Source organism: Agelaius tricolor, unplaced genomic scaffold, assembly GCF_023055355.1.
Source record: "Agelaius tricolor isolate 1412-34295 unplaced genomic scaffold, bAgeTri1.0.p SCAF_1, whole genome shotgun sequence".
NCBI classification, from domain to species: Eukaryota; Metazoa; Chordata; class Aves; order Passeriformes; family Icteridae; genus Agelaius; species Agelaius tricolor.
Genome location: NW_027269261.1, coordinates 2,060,716 through 2,083,290, shown reverse-complemented (window position 1 = coordinate 2,083,290; position 22,575 = coordinate 2,060,716). Strand labels below are relative to the sequence as shown.

The window sequence follows — 22,575 nt, the reverse complement described above, 5'->3', positions numbered from 1 at the left end:
AGCTTCTTTGGATACTTTTGTGCTCTGATCTGAGAAACCTTCAGGCATCTCACCTACAGACTTGGCTCTTCTATCCTAATATTTAGCCCTTCCAGAATTTCTTTTGCCTGAGGAGTTCAAAGCGTTTTGCAGACTTTGTAGAGCTTTCTTTGTCAAGACACAAGACTTGTGAGAAGGTGGTGGAAAGCAGGGAGAGTGCTGCAAGGTCCTGGATGCTCCCCTCGTGGTTTCCCTGCCCCTTTGGCTGCCAACAGCAGCAGGGAATGGAAATTCTTTTGGGATGTGGCTACTCTGACCCAAAAAGAAGAGTTCTATTCCACAGAACCATCCTCCAGGGTGAATTTTATTTTCATTTAGGGTTAAATCGAGTGCAGCCACAGGTAAGCAGTGCAGAGTTCAGCTGGGTGCCCTCAAATGGGATTTTCCACAATTTGGAATTGCTGGCTCTGCGTGAGGGTGGGAGGGCAGAGAGCTGAGCTGGGTGTGCTGCTGCCTGTGAGGTGTCTGAGAGAGAATTGACTGTTGCATAAACCTGAACAGCTTTTTCCCAGTTGCCCTTCACACAATGTTGAATATTACCCAGGAGTTTTGTGGCTGGTTGGAAACTGAGGGCTTTTTCTGGGCAACACTGAGCTGCCTTTCAGTGGGAAGGGAGGAGAGGGAGCTGTGGGAACAGGAGGGGCTCTGTGCCAGTTCTCAGGGTCAGGAACAAGCTGGAGCAGGCACACAGGTACCCAGGCAGCTCCACCAGCAGAGTTCAGCTCAGCCTCAGCTTGCTGGGCCTGAATTAAATCAGCATTTATAGAGCACCAGGAGAAGGAAGGCTTCACCCAGGGATAAACTGTGAGTCTGCTTAACAAGCAAGGGATACAGGAGCTCTCAGTGCCCTGGGAAGCCTCACAGCTCTGCAGTATCTCAGATTTTATGAACCCGTGGGTAGGTGTGTGTTAGGAGTGGAGATTTTGCAGTGGCACCATGAGCAGCCCCTGTGTGTCAGACAGATGAACTGCAGCACTTTGGGCTGCAATTCTGCTGAGCAATGGCTGCAGTCTCATTTTTGGTTAGAAAACTCAAAGACATCCCAATGCTTCCATGTTCTCCAGGGATGGCAGTTTGCAGGTCACAATTCTGGTCTGGGGTTAAGGGGAACGGATTGATTAAAAAACCCCAATCTCTAACAGGTCAGATCCTGAGAGCTGTAAACAGGACCCAAGATCCTGAGAGCTGTAAACAGGACCCCAAACTGGTCCTTTTCTAGTGCTGCTGCCTCACACTCAGCTGTTTGTGTGGCTGATGTGAGAGCTCATTGCTGGAGTAGATTTATCTCATTTTATCTAAGCTGGGATGGTGCCCTTGGCAATTCCAGCCCCTTGGGGATAAAGGTGTCACAGGATGCAGCTCCCCAGAGCAGAGCTTAATCAGAATATCACACACCAAAAGTTGATTTTTGATTTTTTACTTTTACTACTTATTACAAACGTACTTTGTGTGTCTTTCACCCAACTAGAAAAATGTGGGATGGCACAGAAGACACATTGCAAAGCACAGCAAGTTACCCTGAGAAGCAGGTATGGCTACAAATGTGGAAAGCTGTGTCTGAAATCATCTGAATAACATGGTTTGGAGCAGCTCATTATCCTGGCAAGCAGAATTTCCTGCCTGTGTTGGGAGCCTGGTTGCTACAGTTAATCAGCAACCTGCCTAATCTCACTAACCTTCTTTTTGTAACCTGCCTAACTGTTGTGTAATCTGCTTATGGCATTGAGTCCTGGCTATTAGTAGCAACTTTGGAGCTGTGCAGGTGCAAATATTTTTATTTTCAGTCCTGTTGAAAACTGGCTATCAAGGTGTTTGTGCTCATGCAATTCAAGCTGGTCTCATGGTGTTAATGATCAGAAAATAAGAATATTTCTGGCCTGTTAACATCTGCCTCCTCTGTGCCACAGCCCTGGACCTGTGGGGATTGTCCCAGCGCTAATCCTGGGCTGCAGCTCCGTGGGACACGGATCATGGCAGGGGACACCCTGCTGGCCCTGTCACCGCTGACCTTCACCCTGTCACTCTCTTTGTCACCTTGGGACCCCTGATTGCTCTGCTGTGATTTTAGCAGACAGGAGAGACAGGAATTTATCTGATACTATTTGCAAGTCTTAGTTCATTCCTCAAATTCCTGGAATTCCTATTGAAGAAAGAAGCAATTTGGAGTTTTGCTGGAGTGTTTGTTTGCTCGTTTGTTTTCCTAAAGCCAAGTAATTACCAAAAGAGAAGTAAAACTATAATTCCACTGAAGGATGAGGAGGACAGATGCCAAACTTTCTTAAATTTTACCTCTTTTTATCTTATTTATCTGATTTCCTTCGTTCAATGTTTGTAAGCCAGCAGCTGCCATCTCTTGTAATAATGGACTAAACCAAATGTATTCTGTATACAAAACTCATGTTTGACTTCAGCTTGTGAGCAATGGGGCAGACACACTGTTAGAAATAATTTTTAATAATATATCTTGATCTTTAGAGTGCCTGTTATCTGCCAAACTCAGGGAAATGTTTTGCTTGCTGCCATTGAGGATTCTACATGAGACCAGAATTCATTCCAAACCAGGGGTGGCTTTAAACATTTGCTTCAAGAATTTGAATTCTTTTGTTATTCTCTTCATCTGGAGCAGCTGTAAAAGGTAATGATGTAATAATTTCTTCCTCAAAGGAAAAGAGAGCATAACCTGCTTGGTGTGATAACCATGGACAGGAGGGATGGTTTCTAGAGGAAGCAATATTGTAAATACAGAAAGTGCTTCAAAAAGCACAATATCCCAAACTTCTGGCTTCTTAGTTCAGAATACAAATATAATTATTATACAGAAACACTATTCTTGCACTTCAAAATTATTTCATGCTATAGTTCACATGCAAAGTTACCCCCTTCTTCCCATGCGGTATTTCAAATCCTTTTTTTCAGATATACCTTCCTCATTTTCTTTGCAAATTTTTGAACATGTTCCTACTTTTGTGCTGTGGCCATTAATTAAAATATTAAAGATGGAATATTCAATAATCTGTGAGAAACTTTCCTATTCCTCTCCCTCCTGCTAGGTGGCTTCCCTGAAAGCATAACTCATCAGCATTTCTCCTCTAATGAGCCTTAAAATGCTTCTATCACATCACCTTTGGATTTTGATTTTCCTGTTGAACTTATTGGGGCTTTTTCTTTAAATACAGTTTTGGGGGGTTTTCCAGTGCTCTCATTAGTTATTCTGGATTCTCTGCATTTAAATCATCCCCCTTGCAAAAAGAAAACAAGGAAAAAAAGAGGTCAAATCATGACTTGGTTTTTAGGCCAGACTATTTTTCATCTCCTGACAGGTGTACATGGCTTTTCTTTGTTTAAAATATTTTTTACTGCTGTACTTTGCTTCATGAGGTTTAATTCACCCTGACCAGTGTGTCTCCATTTCTATTCTGTCATCTCTGATTTTTCTTTGCTTTTTAATTCCTTATTGGAATGTTTATCCCTTTATGTTTGTAATGCAATTTCTGAACAGCTTTTTTGACTTTAATCTCATTATCCTCCCTGTCTGAAAACTCTGCTGCTCCAAGTGATTTCCATAAGTGGGTCCTTTAATACCTCAAGGTTTGTTCACCCATTCATGAGGATCTTTCTTTTCCTACAGAAAGGTTGGTTTCTTTCAGATATTTTGCTAGCACTTTATATCCTAGAAATGCTTCCTGGAAATCTTGGGAAACCATCATCAATTGGATCTCCTTAGTCCACACAATTCTGTTTTTCTTTTCCAGAAATGCTAAAAAAACCTGAGGCATAACCTCCAAAATCTATCCTAACTCTTCCTGGTTATATCTTATTTATCATGTTCATTAAATCTGTTATTATTAAGATTTATATTTAAAATATTTAAAAGTTCAGTGACAAACTCAATTTTTTTAAGTTTTACACAGGTTCCCAACCCCTTCTAAAACCTTAAAAAAGTGTTGGCTTTGCTACTTTCTGTACATTCACAGGAATTTTAGTGGTATTTTTAATCCCTAGTTTAGTACTTCAATAATTACATATTTGTTCTTTTAGAACACTTAGCTGAGTGCTGTCAAATCTTAGAAACAGGTTTGACTTTTTTCCTTTGAAATCACTTCAAATAACCTGAGAAAAATAACATAATTTAGAGCTCCTCTGCCTTCTTTCAGAAAAGGATTTGATTTCCTAAAGGGACAAGTCCCATCATTTGTGATTGGTAATTGCACAACTCACAGTTACAGAATACTGAAAACCACAAGCCAACTTCCTTGTGAAGCAAGGATTAATAATTGCACAGATACTTTATTCAAGTGATAAAAAAGTTTCAAATTCACATTAGTTATGTTCACACTTGAAAAATAAGTCAAAGAATGCTTAAAAAACTTCCAAACACAAAGTGTGTAACAAAATAAGGAGGACAAAATACTGACAGATTTTTTAGCAAGAAGGTCAATAATAGTAGGGGAAGGTACTACTGATATAAGAAAAAAACAAATCCCAAACATTTCTGGAGAGTTTTTTGTGGAGTAGCTGAAGTCCTGAGTAGCCAGTGTGAAAGAAGAGCTATTAAAGCACTTCCTTGCACAGCTTCATACAACTGGAGTTCCCTGAGGTAAAAAAATCCCCTTTTCCAGGGATAAAATGGCAATTCCTGCTCCAAAACCTGCCCTGCCTTTGCCAGCCCCTGGGAAGAGCTGGATTGGAGCCTCAGCAGTTACACAGCACCCTGTAATTTATTATTAAATTATTGTGTAATTTATTATTAAACAATGAGGCTGCAGTTCACTTTGGGAACAGAGGTGCACCAATGTCACTGAAGAGTGCAGCAAAAAAGAGTAATACAAAAGTCAATTATTTTCTTGGTGAAAAAGACCAACTTGAGCTTTCTTACTGGAAAACAAACAGAATTCCTGCACTGGCAGGGCTCTTAAACTAAGGAACAAATTCACAGAATTTTGGACGTGTAGCAAAGCACCAAGTTTTTCTCTGGTGTCTGATACAATTTTTAGTAATATATCTTGATCTTTAGAGTGCCTATCATCTGCCAAACTCAGGCATACGTTTTGCTTGCTGCCACTGAGGATTCTACATGAGACCAGAATTCATTCCAAACCAGGGGTGGCTTTAAACATTTGCTTCAAGAATTTGAATTCTTTTGTTATTCTCCTCATCTGGAGCAGCTGTAAAAGGCAATGATGTTATAATTTCTTCCTCAAAGGAAAAGAGAGCATAACCTGCTTGGTGGTGTGATAACCATGGGCAGGAGGGATGGTTTCTAGAGGAAGCAATATTGTAAATACAGAAATATTGTGCTTCAAAAAGCACAGCCAGCAGTGTGAGAGGCTCCTGAGCCCCAGCCCTTCCTCAGTGCCCTTCCTCATCACTGGCCTTCTCCTCAGAATCATCACTCTCATACTCTTCATCCTCATACTGGAAAGCACCCTCAGCCTCAGGGTCAGACTGAGCTTCCTCTTCATGGGACTCATCAGACCTGGGTCTGGACTCATCCTCCTCTTCCTCCTCCTCCTGGGAATGGCCACGGGATGGGCCTGCCTTGGCTTCCTCTTCCTCTTCTTCCTCCTGGGAATGGTCCAGAGATGGGCCTGCTTTTGCTTCCTCTTCCTCTTCTTCCTCCTGGGAATGGTCCAGAGATGGGCCTGCTTTTGCTTCTTCCTCCTCCTCTTCCTCCTGGGAATGACCAAGCGATGGATCTGCCTTGCCTTCCTCCTCCTCCTCCTCCTCCTCCCCCTGGTCACTGTGCTGGCTGAATTCAGGCTCAAGGACACCCCCATCCTCCAGGTCACTGCACTGCTCATCTGGGGTGGAGGTTTTGACACCTTTTCCCTTCTCTTCCTCCTCCTCCTCCCAGGATTGATCAGACTGGGGACTGTCAGCAGCTGCTTCCTCCAAGAATTGAATTTTTTTCACTTTAACCTTGGTGATTCTGAAAAGACAAATTGCATGTGGGGTTTTATTCTCTGGGAAGATGCTTTCCAGCTTTATGTAAGCCAGGACAAAGCCTGGTAGCCCTGGCTGGGGTGGAACTGGGGAAGGAAAAGAGAAGGGGGCACACAAGAGTCTCTTTTTATGCTAGAAAGTAATTAAATAGTATTACTTATATATTCCTTTTTTTTTTTTAATTTCTGCTTCCTTTTAAATCATAACACCCTACAGATGCTAAAAACTATTTTTAATAAGGTTCACTTAAAAATTTTAAAATTTAAAGGTAGTGACTTACAGCAAGCTGCCAGAATTTTGGATTAAAGGAACAAACAAGGAATGTTTTTCTTCTTTTTCCTTTGAAATGCATTACATAACATAACCAGTTTGGTTAAGCAGCTCTCCTCTGTTGTATGGAATAATATTTAATTCAGGAAAACCAATCAAAAATACATACTAATGCTAACATTCCACATAGTCAAATAGTTCCCTGGAAAATACTGAAAATCATTAAAATACCCTGAAATCTACACATGGAAAATGTTCTAATTATTAGATACATAGTGGGTAAAAAGAAAAAGCCTTCAGTCATCTGTACCTTGCTCTGCCAGCTATGGAGGTGAAATCTCCAGCAGGAGAGAAATGCAGAGATTTGGCTGCTCTTCCTTTCTTTGAAACAAACTCTGGGCAGACCCCCAGTGCTCTCAGTCTGTTAGAATAATACTTTTCTGCAGCTATTCTGGCATTTTTCTGTAGAAAAACCACAATGTTAAATGTTATCAATGCATTAAATGCCTGGCTTTTGATACTTTTATTAAATCAATCCTCTGATTCATTAATTGCTGCTGACAAGTGGAAAAGATTATTCACTGCAGGTAAGAATGGCAAAACAACTTGAAAATTTTATCCCAGATTTTACTTTCCTGTACCAGCAATGTTTGGTGTGGTGGTCAGGGTTACTCATGCTGGAACTGAACCAGACACAGTTCTCAGTTCCCTGTGCAAGCACATCTCAAAAATGACTGATATTTACATGGAGATGGGCAACAGAGATTGAAATGGAGAAACACTGCCCTGAAAAGTGCTTTTGAAGTTATCTTCTAAAAATGTCAGACCACAAATGTCTCATTCAGTATCAGTCAAGATTAATTAGTAGTTGAGAAACAAGGCAACCTGAGTGACTCTTTCAAAAAGCAATGGCATTTGTTTTACTCTTTCTTCCATTTCTTGCAATTCTTGCAAATATTCCTGCCTTCTCTGCTTCTCGTTGTTCCTAAGGGGAGCAGAGCACAAGAGAAATCATTATTAATTTATAGTACAAGGAGTCATTTTCTACAGCAGTTAAATTGCTCATAACAAATTAAATGTTGTCATACTTCAAGATGTATTAGAGGTACTGAACAATTCATCTCTGAAGGAGTCACTTTGGCTAAGCAGAGGCAGGTCCTGACTGCTGCACTTAAACAGAGGCTGAGTTTGGATTCTTGTTTGGTAAAAAAAAATTTGGATATTTAGGGTCTTTTACATGCTGATTTCATACAGATCATCCCGTTGTTGTAAGCAAAATTAAACAGAATACACCACAGGAAATTAAGAGCATTAAATAAAGATCAGTACTTCTCAAATCTGAAGGTGAGAATCTTGCTACTTTAGCAGCTGGTCACCCAAGAGAGGTGGCCACGTCCTGGATCATGGAACACCTTTTACCTGAGTTGGTTTGTCAAGGGCCCAGTGAATACAGCAGGAGAATGAAACTGTTGATTCCTAACTGAAAGGATCTCTGGGATCACAGGGAGCACTGGATAATCCAGGAGGAATGGGCTGTAACCCTTCCTCAGAATGGGACAGTGCCTCTGACCTGGGCACATCTGCCATTGCAGGTCAGGCACTTCAGGGCAAGGAGGAGATCAAGGGGGGCCTTTACACCTCTGCTCCCTCCAGCCTCTCCCTCTGAGCATCTCTGAACTCCTCACCATGCTGGGAAGTGAACTTCCATTCCTTGCTCTGAATGTCTGTCTGTCTGCCTCTGACAGACAGTGGCATTCCAGCTGGGCTGCAATCAGTGTTATCAAGTTCAACACCTGCACCAGGGAGTGATCTTGCTTTGCAACAGCAGCATTTTACACCCAGCATTTTACTCTCCTGACATCTGATTAAGCTGAACACTGGAGTGTGAAATTTGCTGTTGAACAAACCCAAACCACATCTACAATCACCCACTGTGCCTCTTAACTCCCTGTCCCAGAGTCAGCAGATCATGAGGACACTCAGATTATACAGCTCCTGTTATTAACAGTGTGCCAGCTTACTGGAAATTGGGATTTGTGCTTCCTGCCCCAGAATCCTGCCCAGGCATGAAACAACAGGGGCAGAGCAGTCAGTGCCTCTCAGCATCCCCACATAACAGCACCTTAAACTGACAATACTGCAGCAGTACCACCGTGCCAGGCCAGATCACAAACCTCTCTAAGGACTTGTTCAGACAGGATTTATTTTTCTTAGGATTAGAAAAGCAGAAAGGGTTAAATTAGCCCCAAACACGAGGCCAAGCAGCAGTCACAGGGTTAGAGCTGTGTCAGAGCTGGAGCCATCTGGAGTGGCAGCTTACAGCACTCCAGGAAGGCCCTCGTGTTCTTCTCTGTGTCATGCACAAAGAGTCTGTGCACTGCATCTCTACTCCAGGGAACCTGGGATCCCATTCCTCCTGAGCACCAGCAGCTTCCTCACTCACTGCTGTTACACTGGGAAGTTAAAATATTCCTGCTTTTATTTCTCTCTTCAGTGGGCACCTGCTGGGACAAAGAAGTGAATTGTGAAACGTTGGCTGCTGCACCCAAGTTGTACCAACACCAGCTCTGCAAGGATATTCTGCATCCACACTGTCCCCTTTCCTTCTGATTTTTACAACCTTTTCCTCTTTAGTTGATACATCAATGGAGAAAACACAGGACTCTCTGTTACTGAGTCTATAATAATCTAATGTACTTCTATATATTACATATATATTTCTATATGCTCTATATTTCTATACTCTGAGTTCAGTATAGGTTGGCATCAATTTCCCAGTTGAAATGCTAAATTTGGCCACTTTTTAATCAGCTGCTTGCACCATGTTTAATTTATGCCATGTAAGTATCTAAACGTAGACTATGCTATTTTTTTTACACGCTGTATGTTTAACATACAGTGCAATCCCAAACCTCTCCTTCTCACTGTTGAATGAGGTGTTTGGGATTCAGGGGAATGCAACAAAATACCTGAATGTTTTTAATCTGGGTTTAGACATCTGAGCTAGGCTCTGATGGGGGTCATTGGCCTCAGCCCGAGCCATCACAATTTTCTGGAATTTTTTTGTTCTTTGTTTCTGCTTGTTTCTGTTCCTTTTTTGTTGTTCTTCCAGCTTTCTTTTTTCCTCAAGGGAATTCCTGGTGGGGAAAATAAACTAAGCCTGAATTCAGTTTAAACCTAGAGCAAGGCTTCAAAGGAAGCTTTGGCAAAGATGATTCCAAAGAGAACAACGGGGTGAAAACAGGGTTGCTATGAGAGGACACACTGTATGTGCCATTTCAAGGGATTCAGGATATCCTGGGAAACCAGTGGCATTTGTCTTCTTATGGACATGCTGACAAAAATGACTAGTGTTCCTTTAACAATAATAAATACTAATTAAGTCCTATATTTAAATATTTTAAGATTTATAAGCCCTTACGTTAACAAATTAAATCCTATATTCACTGTACGGAAGAATTAACTACATATATAGAAATGCCAAAAATAACACCAAATAAAATATCAAATATATACTACTAATAAAAAAAGGTCTACTTTTCAAACTTATATGAAGTAGAGCATCTCCAAGCAGTCACCTCAGGGCTTGCAGCCGTCGTCGGGTGGATTCTGTGGTTTTGGGAGGTTTGGATTTTCCCTCTCCCAGGAGCTGTGGCTTTGCCCCTGACTGAGGCTTCCGTCTCGGAGAGGCAAATGGCCACCGTGTTTCCTTCAATTTCTCCTCATCCTCTTGCATGTCCTTCAAGATCTTGTCCTTTTTTGAGGGAATGTATGAAGTACAAAGGTCAAAAGGCTCACAGACCGTGAGGGGTTTCACTTTTTTTTGTCGCAGGAGGCGTTTCTGGAATTTCTCATGTAGGAGTTCAAAATCGGGGACGCTCGATTTGATCTTGAGCTTGTGTTCCGTTTGCTTTGGTTCAGTGCTCCTGTGTTTCTTCTTTTTGTTGGTCTCTTTTAAGGCCAGTCTGCTGTTGGGTACAGATGAATTTCGTAGCAGCTCCTCAGCTCTCATCCTGATCCTGATTTCCCTGCAGAGCTCCTCCTCCTTTACCTTGTCATGGAAATCTGCACTATAAACACATTTGGGGACCGGTTTCGCTCTGAACGCTTTGATTTTATTTTCAGGTGGGGAGAGGTCTTTTAACTGCATTTTCCTGGCTTCGTGCCTTTGCCTCTCTCGCTCAATGAACTTGAAGGGCTTTTGTGTAGCCAGGAGCTGGAGCCTGCTCCTCTCCCTCACCGACCTCCTGCGCTCCTCGTTGCGCTGCACGATGTCCTGGTACAGCGGCAGGAAGACGGCGGCGGGCACGGGATTGGCTCGGAACTTCTTCTGACACTCTGCTTCCTCCTCCAGCTGCTTCTTCAGCAGGTGATTTTCCAGCTCAATCTGTGACTTGGATTTGACGTTCTGCTCTTTCTTCTGAGCTTCTCTGATGGTCATTTGGAAGGGCTTGGGCACGGTGACTCTGGGGGACCACACTTTCTCTTTCTCTTTCTTGTGCACTTTCCTGCAGGCTGGTGAGCTGGGCAGGCTGTGCTTGGCATGGGACATGTAGTCTTCCAGGCAGAACCCATCCCACATTTTTTCAATCTGCTGTTTAGCAAATGAGGATGATCCAGCTTCGCTGGCGTTCTCTTCAAACACTAATTCTTCAGCAGACACGTCCGATGCGCTTGAGCCCAAGGGATCGCTCAAGTCTGAGTCTGAAAAGGATTTGTGCAGGTTAAGAGGCTGATAGGAACTCTTGTCCCAAGTTGGCCTTGAAAATAAAGGGGGAAAAAAAAAAAACCTTGGTTTGAGCCAGTCCAATACTGATGCAAAGCTGGTGACTTCCACTCTAAGGAATCATCACTAGAAACAAAAACGAGTGCCTGAGGGGGAGAGAAGGGAAAAGAGCAGCACTCAAAGCAGATCCTGGTTCTAGTGCTGATCACCAAGTCAGCACTTCCTGACACTTGGGAAAGGCCCCGTGCTTTCCTAAATGTGCTGCCCAATCCCTGCTGCACACCCACCTCTAAATCTCACAGACCATGAGCAAGGTAATGAGCATTTCTGTCACCAAAACTGACTTTTCTCTGATTATCTGGTTATGAGAGGTGGGGAGTGGAACACTTTCCAAGCCAGAAAAACACCCAGCAAAGGTTTTACAGCTGCCTGCAAAGCATTTGGGACTCTTCAGCTAAAAAGTGCCCCCAAACTTACCTACAGCACTTTGGAGAGGTGTCATTTCTCTTATCCAGGGCTTGTACTCCTTTTAAATGCAGCTTGTTCTGGTACATGCTTTCCAGTTTTGCCATGGTCTCCATGTGGGCATTCTTCAACTCTTCCAGCTTCAAGTAATACTCTTGATTTGAATTGTACATTTTGGAAAAGTCTATCCACTTGTCACAGTCTCTCTTTGGAGGGGGGGCCTGCTCTCTGTTGGTATTTGAATCCAAGTTGAAGCCATCCTAGAAGAGATGTTTTTAATTTTTTTTCTGCTGGAAGGAAGGGAAACAAGGTTCTTAATATTGCTTTCTTCTAATTTAGTCTAAGGAATGGTAAAGTAACACAAATAGAGATACTTGTATACAAATGTTAATGTAGAAGTACATGGAATAATCTTATTGCATATTAATTTTTATCCTAAGGCTCCTATTTAAAGCCTGTAAAAATTCCCAAGTCTGCCCTGTAATCAATATGTTTATAACAGGAAATATGATCAAAAGGGCTTACCAAAAGAAAAAAATTAACTATTTTGTAAAGTGTAATTTTTCCTTGATTACTGTGCAGCTCTAAAAATGCCTTTATTTACAAGCAAACAGAACCTTCTCCTAGTTCCATAACCACTCTAAAAATAAGTCATTAGAGATGTGGTGCATAAATATTTATGCCATTTCCATAACTTATTGTGAAATGACAGGGATTCTGCACAGCTTATATTTCCAATACTGTTTGTCAGCTTGCAGCTGTGTGCAGTTAATATTCTTTAAGCATTTTTAAAGCTTGCACGAGTCAGAGAAGTTATTAAAGCCAGGTTGGTCAGCATGACAAAAGCTTCATTTTGCTCTAAGCAAAAAAAAAAAAAAAAAAAAAAAAAAAAAAAAAAAAAAAAAAAAAAAAAAAAATCATGGGCCAGTTTCTTTATAAATTAAATTAGAATATTACTTTTCCACACAGGGGTATTTTAATAAGCTCTGACATTCCAACAAAAACAAACAAACAAATAACAATTAAAAAAACAACCAAACAAGCAAAAAACCACCGAAAAAAATTTTCTTTTTTATGTTTTGTCAGGTTTTCACTGGAAAAACCCTGAAGTGTTGGCATCCAGCACCGTGCAGCTCCCGGAACCGGCGTGTGCAAACCCCGTTTGTTTCCTCGCCCCGCGGAGCGGCCCCAGCCCTTCCCGGGCAGGGCAGGCAGCGCCTCCATCTGCTCCGCAAGCGCATTAAGGGATCGGTGCTGCGGTGCCCGGGCCATCTGCCAGGTATCCCCCGCCTGTGTCTGTCTGTCTGTCTGCGTCCGTGCGTCCCCTGTGCCCGGGAGCCCCGCGCGGTGCCCCCTGTGCAGAGCAGGATCGGGGGAACCCGCGGTACCTGCGCGGCGGCGGGCGGCGGTCCCCGCTCGTAGAGCGCGGCGGGCGCCCGTGTGCGCGGGTCGAGCGGCGTGCGGAGGCAGGAGGCGGCCAGGCGGGCGGCCCGGTGCGCGTCCTCCATGCCGGCAGCGGCTCCGTGCGCTCCGCCCCGCGGGGGCGGCCCCGGGCCCGGGCGGGACGCGTTAACGCCCGCACCGAGCGCCGCTGCGCTGCGCTGGGCTGGGCTCTGCTCGCCGCCGCTGCCCGTGCGGAGCTTTAGGCGACTTCTCGCAGGATTTTAGTGGGAACACCCAATTCTCGCTGCAGAGCCCGCGGGTTTTGCGCCCTCGAGTTATTAAAGAGGCTTTTTCCGTCTTGGTGTTTGTACTTCAGGTAAGCGATATCAGGGTAAGGCTAAACCAGGAGAAGCAGAAGCATTCTGTCCTGGGAATATTCTACCCTAAACCAGGAGAAGCAGGAGCATTCTCTCCTAGGAATATTCTACCCTAAACCAGGAGAAGCAGGAGAATTCTATCCTAGGAATATTCTCTCCTAAACCAGGATACACAGGAATATTCTGTCCTAGTATATTCTACCCTAAACTAGGAGAAGCAGGAGCATTCTATCCTAGGAATATTCTATCCTAAACCAGGATAAACAGGAACATTCTGTCCTAGGAATGTTCCATCCTAAACCAGGAACATTCTGTCCTGGGAATACTCTATCCTAAAGCAGGATAAGCAGGAGCATTCTCTCCTAGGGATATTCTATCCTAAACCAGGAGAAGCAGGAATACTCTATCCTAAACCAGGAACATTCTGCCCTAGGAATATTCTATCTTCTATCAGGACAAGCAGGAACATTCTTCCTCTACAAAGAAGAATGATTTGTGGATGGACCTGTTTAATGTAGTGAAATTACAAATACTTTTTGTGATGAAATCACGCACAATTGTTGCTGGAATTCTTGTCAAGATTCGTAATGAGGGATGACAGCTTTAATCATAGTACCTGAACTAAGATCATTGTTGGATGTGACCCTGTGGGTAAGCACTATTTGCAATTTTCAACAGGCAATGAATAATTAATGCAGAGCATTAATGCCTAAATCAATTGTCTCATTTATTAATTAGTAGTAGAGTTATTCTGTTTGTTCTACTTGGCAAGTCACAACAGCAGGACAACACCATGGTGGAAATTTACTCAAAAGCTCCAGCTCCAACCAATCATGAACGGAAATGTGAGAAGAAATGGAAGAAACACTCTCCTTTAAACATTAAGGGGAATCAGGTTGTTTCAATACAGCAATAATGGAGATGAAAGGGTTAATTTAAAATGTCAGGCTAAGAATTGAAAGTTGGGAAGCTAATTTGCATTATTATAGAGCAGTGTACTTTTGACTTCTCAGCAGCTTTGGGAAAGGCAATTATTCTGGGAGCAGAGGGAGGAAGGCCTGTGAAGAACACCCTCTGCAGGGCTCTGGATCATGTGATGGCAGCAGGAATCGCTGCAGAGCTCGGGAGAGCAAGGAATGGGAGGGGCTCCCACTGCAAAGATCCTCTTAGAGGCATCGCTGAGGGCAGCACCACCACTCCCTCAGGGAAGGCTTTGGGAGAGGCAGCTCTAAGCCAGCCAAGTGTTACTGGAGTGCACTTCAAGGGTGTTTTTAAAATATATCACACGAGGCGATTCGTCCCCTTCAACGTTTCAGCCCTAAAGCAAATGTAACCAAATGTAACAAACCCCAACAAAATTATCCAGCCAAGAGTCAGGTAGACTACTGCGTGTTTATTGACAAAACAGCATTTTCTTTCTGAAAACCAACTGTTACTTAAGTTAAACCTGATCGAAGTACATCAGTCTCGGTGGAGTTTAAGACAATTCACACAGGCGCTTTTGGTGAGGAGTCCATATTCCAGCTACAGGGCAGGAGCTTGGGGCCTTGGTCCCCACCTGGGCTCAGCTTATCCTCGAGTGTTCACCTGCAGGGAGGACACACAGTCAGACAGAAGAAAGCACAGGATATATCACAATTCCTCCTTTGACAAAGATCCTGGCCTTTTGGTGACTAATTCCTTGCTTTATGGTGCAGTATTTATAATTCATGAGCTGCAGTTATTAAAAGGCTGAATGGTTTTAAGTAGCACACAAACTGAAAATACTCTGCACAGTAACTGCATTTTGAAGCACAGCAAATGAATGACAATGTGCTGGTGCTTGTGAAGGAAGGATAACCCAGAGCAGGATGCCCACACCACTCACCACATCATCAATCTTGAGGATGCTGCGCACGGTCTCTGTGGCGAGGGTCAGTGCACTCAAGGACACCAGCAGAGGCTGCACCACCAGCTCCTCCAGGATGTTGGAAATGCCACCCTAGGGGAACAAGGAGCCTTCACTTTGTGCAAGACACACTACGGGCACATTTAGCAATTTTTCTTTTAGCAGAATCCTGAGGGCAATCAACTCCTGGACTATCACAGGGCTTTCACCTGCAACAGGGGCATTACAACACACATCTTCTCTTCCCAAGCACTTGACATATCCAGTCAAAACTAGACAACAAAAAAGGTCAACAGTGCCAGTTGAGAAAAAGCTGTGGTGCTACTCCCAACTTATGACCACCTTCCACTGCAGATCCTACTGATGGATGTTTTGTTGTAGCTGAAACGCTTTTGTGGAGATGTGAGATGTTTCCTGTCGTGTGCATAAAGCATTTAATATCTGCTATTATCAGTGCTCAGGATGAGCTCCTGAGAGAACAAGCTGTCATTTCCCTCTAATTTAAGGGAGGCTACCACCTTGCCCTCTCCCTAGTCCAACCCTTAGGAGGTTAAGCATTCCCCCTGTAACACCCAGCTATTCCAACCCCTCATTACCTTCCTGACGTTAATGCCAGCAGTTTTCTCTCCTTGGGCATGTCTGTTTCGGAGCTCTGTTACCGTGGAGATGGGGTTGAGCCCCGCGTTCTCAGCCAGGGTGGAGGGAATGACCTCGAGTGCATCCCCATAGGCACGGACGCAGTAGGAGTCCATCCCCTTGAGCGTCCGCGCGTACTCGTTCAGCCGCAGCGCCAGCTCGATCTCCGGGGCTCCACCGCCAGCAATCAGAGCCCTGGGGGCACAGGGATGCCATTAACCTCACCTCACACCAGTGCACACACAACCAGGCTCTAGGAGTTACTCATGATCCAAGTGAGACGTTACCTTTTCTTCACTAAGCACCTTATGACACACAGGGCATCGTGAATGGAGCGCTCGGCTTCCTCCAGCACCAGTTTGTTGGATCCGCGGACCACGATGCTCACAGTTTTCCCAGGGTTTGTGCAGCCTGTGATCTGAAACATAAAACCAGATACTGACACTGGGGAGGAAATAAAAGCTTGGGACAAAAAGACACTGCCATTGGCACTTTCAAATTCTGTAACAGCACTGATGTCTGGCCAAGCAAAACCACTGCACTGCTGAAGCTGGTGGCTACTCAGAGCTTAGAAATAGGTACTTAAATGTAATAAATTCTACAGTAAAATACATCAAAGCCACCAGTTATTAAAATAGCAGACAGATGTTAAGTAGGATTAACATTTTGTCCCTCACTCACCTTTATTAGTTTCCCAGAACCGTTCAAGTTGACCTCCTCTGCCAGCTCAGCAGAGCCCAGCATGTCAGGGGTGAACTGGTCAATGTGAGCCACAGGCTTAGTTCCAATTGTCTGAAAAAATAATGGGGAAAAAAAATTAATCCAGAGGTTGACTGCAGACTCAGCAAGTACACTGCATGTTGTTCTTCTGCACATGACAGTAAAATGCAGAAGGGACTGTAGCTTTTACATCTCTCCTGAATCCTTCTACAGAAGGGTGACTGCTCAGCAGAGCAGGAATGTTTTTTAGGGCAGTGTCTGCTCTGGCATTATAGTCAAAACATGAAACTTGTGAACATGTCACAATAGATTGGCCCTGGCTGGGCAGTTGGTTTTGGGGTAGATTTTAAAACACTGCTGCTCATTTATATGTGCCACCTTACCTTACATATAAACTCAATGTCCTCTCTTTCAATGTCTTTAACCACCATGATCTTAACTTTGTTCAGAAAATGGAGGGCCAGGTCACTGAGAGCATCCCTGAAAACGAGAGGGAAGGAATCAGGTCCCAGTGCTCAAATTCTTCAGAGTACAAAGTAAGGATGCCATCAAACTCAAAATACAGACAGTGCTGGTGCTTTCTAAAGGCAAAGCCACTGTTACTCTGCCAATTGTGACTGTGTTTGGCTTCAGTTTTCCACACAATTCCAACGGTGCCTGGGTATTAACATACCTCAGGATGGACTTCTGAATGAGCAGCACATTGCAGCCAGCCTTCTTGATCTGCTTCACCAGGTTCAGGATGTAGGCTCTCTCCTCACGCAGCACTCTGTCCATTTGAGCATAATCAGAAACAACAATCTGGTTGTCCATCTGTCTCAAATAAAAAAGAGAAAAGCAAGTGTCAAAATGTGCCACATTCTTTACTGGAAGATGCTGTAATTCTAAACAAATAAGCATGCTATTAGAGACAGTTCAGGTAACACTGAATTTAAGTTTAAGCCATTTTTAACGTAATTCAAACACAATTTATAATTTAAACAACTTTTTAATGCCAACTGTAATTTTTTTTAGGATCCAGCTTCTCTTCACTTTAGCCGTGGCACAGAGTTGACACCACAGTATCTTAAGAAAACATTTGTTACTCCGTTTGCTTGTCCCAAGTCCTAGAGGATGAGGACTTGCTCTAGCCACAGTCTGACTTACATCTGTCTTTGGAGCAGACAAGCAGAACTGAATGAGGCCAATTTTGGCTTTTTCCACTCTGGTTACGCCGGTGTTCGCCACCTTCTGAGTCAGGACGAGTCCCTCAACCAGTTCACAATCATCAATGGTGCCCCTGGAAACAAACACAACCCATCACTGGAGCACTCTGAGAAACTGAGGTCAAAGAGACAAAATCTGTCTAATTACAAATTGTTTCTTACCCCAGCTTCTTAACAATTTTAATATCTCTGAGGTCCACACTATTGGCTGTAGATGGGTCAATCACCTTCATCACTGCATCCACACTCATTGGAGAAAGTAAACTGGAATACTGACACACGACCTAAGGGATTCAACAGTACAGAAACCATGGTGAGAGCCTTCACACTGATGAACAGCAGTTTCACAACAATATTGTCATTGTCTTTCAGTATTTGGTGCCACAATTTTGCAGCAAAGATGTCTTAACAAGGCATCTTCTTCATGGCTGCTCCATGGCAAGGACAGAGCAGCAATTCCAGGGGAAACCCACCCCAGGGATGTGCAGAAAGTGGAACTGCAGGGCCTGGCTGGGCTGGAGCTGCCAGTGAAGTGCAGCTGTACCTTGGAGTTGAGGGAGGTGGTTGCACTGTTCAGCAGGGTCTCCCTGTCACTGAGCTCCACAGGCTGGGCCATGTTGGTCAGCACCTCAATCCCTTTGTCCAGAGCCTTCTGGAATGACTCCGAAATGATGGTGGGGTGAATTCCTGTGCAGAGCATAAAACATGCCTGTTAGACACTCCACCCTTTCAAACACATGTCTTTTTGGCTTTTCTTCCCCATCTCTTTCCATTCTAAAACTCAAGGTGCTCAGGTCAGAATAAATTGAGGGCATTTCAGCAGAATGTTCTTCACCAGTGTATGACCTCCCTTATTATTTCCTGCCATTAAACCTGAGGGAAAATGCTGTTAACATTCCAAGTGATTTGTCCTCACAGATAAGTCCCCTGCAATCCCTGACATCCCAGGAGCACTTTCTCCAAGTTCTCTTAGCATTCCTAAAGCTGCTGCTGTTCAACTGATGCCTGTGAGGAGGCTGACACTGATTAAACTTCAGATTTCCAAAAACTGCTTTTCCAGTCCTGTATGAAACTCCCCAATTTCCCTGGAGTGTGGGATCCACCCTTTATCCTTCCAACTGATTACAGCTACTTTCAGCTCCATTCCACATGTGCAAGAGGACAAAGTGACTGCAGTACCTACACTCTGCATGCTACATGAATTTATTTACCTTTCTGAAGGAGTCTGGAACAGGCATCCAAGAGAGCTCCAGCAATGACCACAACAGAGGTGGTGCCATCACCAGCTTCAATGTCTTGTGCTTTTGACAGCTCTACTAACTAAGGAAGGAATTATGGTAAAAAAATAAATATGAGAGAGCTGTTTACCCATACCCAGACACTTCTCTGGCCAAAATACAGCTAGGGGACAGTGAGTCACTTCCAGAAGGAGAGCTTTTTTTCCCAAATTTAAATCTGAACACACCTATTTAACAGGTTTGCCTTTTCCTTCCCTGGAGGAGGGTCACAGGAAGCTCATTTCCATCTCCAACCACAACCAAATCCATGAACACTGAACATCTCAAAGGACCAGCTACTGTATCCTCAGACCACCTGGTCATACTTTCACTCATTCCCTTCTTTCCCTTCTGTCCTAATGGTTTGCAACAGGAATTTTTCCTTCTCAAATGACACATGCAGGTTTGGGCTACATTTTCTTAAGATTCTTTCTCAAAATTTCATTTTTCTTATGTTTTAAAACACATCCAGAGGGATTGTGCATAAGGCACATGGGTAATAAATAATGGTTTGTAACTCTCAAGCACATGCCACAAAATAAATGTTCCTGGAGCACAAGGCACAAAATCTCCTGCTCTGTCACTATCCTGGGTAATGCTCCTCAAATCCACACAAAATGCAAAAGAAAGCACTCACCATTTTGGCTGCAGGGTGCAGAACCTGCATTTGTTTCAGGATGGTGGCACCATCGTTAGTGATTGTCACATCTCCCTTAGCATCCTGAATCTGGGAATAAAGGGCAGGAACACAGTTCTGATCAGCAGCTGCAAATCTCTCATTTGAGGCTCAAAATATTTTTTAACATCGTTTTCAAAACCAAGATGTCCCACTTTCAGTTCCCACTTTCCCTTAAATACTTGGAACATGGGAAAGAATTGAGGCAAAAGGAGGCATCCTCTAAAAGACACGTTGAATTACAGTATCTCTAGTAAGCTTAATGTTTTTAGAATTTAAAACATAAAATTTACCATTTTATCCATTCCCTTTGGTCCAAGGCTCGTTCTAATTGCATCGGCAACAGCTGGGAAGAGAAGAAAACGTTTCCAAGCTGATCTAAAGAACTGCAAACACTCCATCATTCAAACGTCTTTTCCAAAGAGAAAATTCCTGCCCCTTTAAAGCCCCCAGACAGAGTAAAGGATCCCAACGAGCGGAACGATGTAAAACGCTGCAGTGTCAGGCCTGATTTCCACAGTTCTTTGTTTTTAAACCATTATTATCGGGCCCCTTGTCTGCAGCCATTTTAGGCACAAAGGAGCAGAACGCAACGCGCCGGGGGCTCGTGTCAGTGCCCAGGGCCGCATCCCGGGCACCTCCCAGACACCGCACCCAGGCAATTCCCGCTCGCAGCCCGGGGCACGGCCCGGCCGGTGCCAGCCCCGGGGATCCATCGCCCCCCGCCCCAATTGCGGCCCACGCGGGGCCCGGGTCCGGCCCCGGGGCGGCTCCCCCCGCGGCCGCCGCACCTTTGCCGGCGGCGATGTTGCTGAAGCGGATCTGGGCGGGCTTGTCGCGGTCCTGGTAGGCGCCCTTGGCCCTGCCGCCGGCCCCGGCGGGGGCTCTGCCGGGCGCGCTCTCGGGCATGGCCGGGCCGGGAGTGGAGCGGGACGGGAACAGGCCGGGATGCTTCCAGAACGGGGCCTTCCGCCGCGCGTCACGCCGGGCTGCCCGCCGCGCGCCTGCGCGCTGCTGCACGGCCGAGCGAAACGCCCCCTTCCACCCGCCTGCCGGCGAACGGCGCGGACGCCTATGAGAGGAGCCGCGCGCTCACTCGGGGCTTAGGGGAGGTTTTCCCGCCTGGCTGGGCCGGACTCGTCTCGCGCTGCGCTCGTGACCGCAGGGGGGCGCCAGGGCGCGGCCGGGGAGGGTCCCGCCCTCAGCCCTGAGGGAGCCGGAGCTGAGGGAGGGATGGAGCGGGATGGGTTCACAGCCCAGGGAGTGCCGCTCTCATCCCTGAGGGAGCCGGGAACTGAGGGAGGGATGGAGCGGGATGGGCTCACAGCCCAGGGAGTGCCGCTCTCATCCCTGAGGGAGCCGGGAACTGAGGGAGGAATGGAGCTCACAGCCCGGGGAATGCCGCCCTCAGCCCTGAGGAAGCCGGGAACTGAGGGAGGAATGGAGTAGGATGGGGCTCACAGCCCGGGGAATGCCGCCCTCAGCCCTGAGGGAGCCGGAGCTGAGGGAGGAATGGGGCTCACAGCCCCGGGAATGCCGCCCTCAGCCCTGAGGGAGCCGGAGCTGAGGGAGGGATGTGCGGGATGGGGCTCACAGCCCAAGGGATCCCGCTCTCATCCCTCAGGGAGCCGGGAACTGAGGGAGGGATGGTTTGACCCAGCGCCAGGCAGCCCCAGCCTTTCCTTTTTATAAATCTCGATGTGCCACCTTGCAGCTTTTCCCTCCTTAGCTCGGGACCTGCTGTGTGCCATCCCACCTGTCCTTGGTGGGTTTTGAAGGTCTGCTTTTTGCAGAACTCATTGAAGGAGCAGCTTTGTCACAGGTGAGCTTAGACAGGATTGACTTACAGGAAAAGAACACATATAAGGTATATTTTTTTGTAACAGCCTGAACCTCCCATGTGTCTGAGAGGCTCAGCTTGTATCACCATTGTAGAGCAGTAGCCTTTATCCTCACTAAAAATAGGGTTAGATTTGAAAAATAGTTTATTAGGAGCTTAACCACTGTATTGCTATAAGAAGCTCCTGTTTTGTTGTTTTTTTTTTTTAATTTTATATTTCTGAATAGCTATTTAAGTTAGAACAGAATACAAATGTAATGTAGTTTAGATGCAAAGCACATACTCGAACCCACAAAGTGAATTCATTTTGTGTTGTGCTCACAGTAAAACACAGCAGCTCAAAAAAGAGCTCTGGCTGAAAGGAAAATGCCCACATAATACCTAAACCCTGTAATTTTTATGGCATATCTTTGGCTGAGTGTGAAAAGCCAGGGTTAAAGGTGCTCCCGTGTAAAGAAAATGATCCAAGAAATGTTCCCCTGCACCAGCAAGGTGTAAGAAACAGGTGGAGAATGGGAGCTCTTGAGGTTCTTTTCCATTTTCAAGCACCTGCACCTATATCAGGAGCTCGTTGCAAGTGAAACACAACCTCATGGTGAACAATTTTCCAGTGCCTGCAGCAGCTCTGTATGGTGAGACATCAAAACCCAGCATTTGGGCAGTTGTCAAAATGGAGAAATAGGGAAATCATGACTCAATCATCTTTCTACCATGTTTAGCAGTTGCTTTTGATTTTATTTCTTTGCTGGGTTTATGCACCTTTGAAACAGATAACTGAGAAGAGGGTTTGGAAGTGGGTGATCTTTGCCTTTTTATATTCAATTTTTAGCAGGCAGAGAGGAAAGCAGTTTTTGTCTAAAGGTAGAGAAATGCACACCTCGGTCATATACAGGGAAAAGGTCTACCTAGTAATAGTCTGGATACATCTGGATTTATATCACCTCTAAAATTACCCAAACACACTCTAAAAATCACTGTGAACTCTGACCCTGTGGTTCAATTACACCCAGCAAGGATGGCAGCAGTACCAAACCCTGGATATTTAGCACTATTGCAATGTTACAGCTGGAATCAATAAAGAGCCAAGGTTTCAAAGGAGCTGCTGAGGAAGGTTTGGGCTGTGCTTGGTG

The 22,575-nt window shown here is 44.9% G+C and overlaps 2 protein-coding genes across 4 annotated transcripts; both read right to left on the bottom strand.

Annotated features, from left to right (window-relative positions):
• Positions 1–4,292: 4,292 nt before the first annotated feature.
• Positions 4,293–13,080, bottom strand: FAM161A (FAM161 centrosomal protein A). 3 transcript variants are annotated; one of them, XR_011681489.1, is made up of 7 exons: positions 12,832–13,080; positions 11,456–11,703; positions 9,831–11,012; positions 7,138–7,237; positions 6,563–6,714; positions 4,966–5,968; positions 4,293–4,934 (listed from the first exon to the last, which is right to left on the bottom strand). XR_011681489.1 is itself a non-coding variant. In XM_071441672.1 (6 exons), the coding sequence occupies exons 1-6, from the start codon at positions 12,949–12,951 to the stop codon at positions 5,389–5,391; spliced, it is 2,382 nt and encodes a 793-aa protein (XP_071297773.1). In that variant the 5' UTR covers positions 12,952–13,080; the 3' UTR covers positions 4,293–5,388. The 3 variants fall into 3 exon arrangements, 2 of the variants coding, with proteins under 2 accessions (XP_071297773.1, XP_071297912.1); XM_071441672.1 differs by having other exon boundaries at positions 4,293–5,968; XM_071441811.1 differs by lacking the exon at positions 12,832–13,080 and having other exon boundaries at positions 4,293–5,968; positions 9,831–10,956; positions 11,456–11,603.
• A 1,496-nt stretch (positions 13,081–14,576) lies between these two features.
• CCT4 (chaperonin containing TCP1 subunit 4) lies at positions 14,577–20,627 on the bottom strand. Its single transcript, XM_071441535.1, has 14 exons — positions 20,397–20,627; positions 19,899–19,951; positions 19,567–19,656; positions 18,864–18,972; positions 18,197–18,339; positions 17,815–17,936; positions 17,594–17,726; positions 17,121–17,260; positions 16,831–16,927; positions 16,409–16,519; positions 16,015–16,145; positions 15,688–15,922; positions 15,071–15,184; positions 14,577–14,790 (listed from the first exon to the last, which is right to left on the bottom strand). Exons 1-14 carry the CDS (start codon positions 20,512–20,514, stop codon positions 14,773–14,775), a joined length of 1,614 nt encoding a protein of 537 aa, XP_071297636.1. The 5' UTR covers positions 20,515–20,627; the 3' UTR covers positions 14,577–14,772.
• Positions 20,628–22,575: the final 1,948 nt, after the last annotated feature.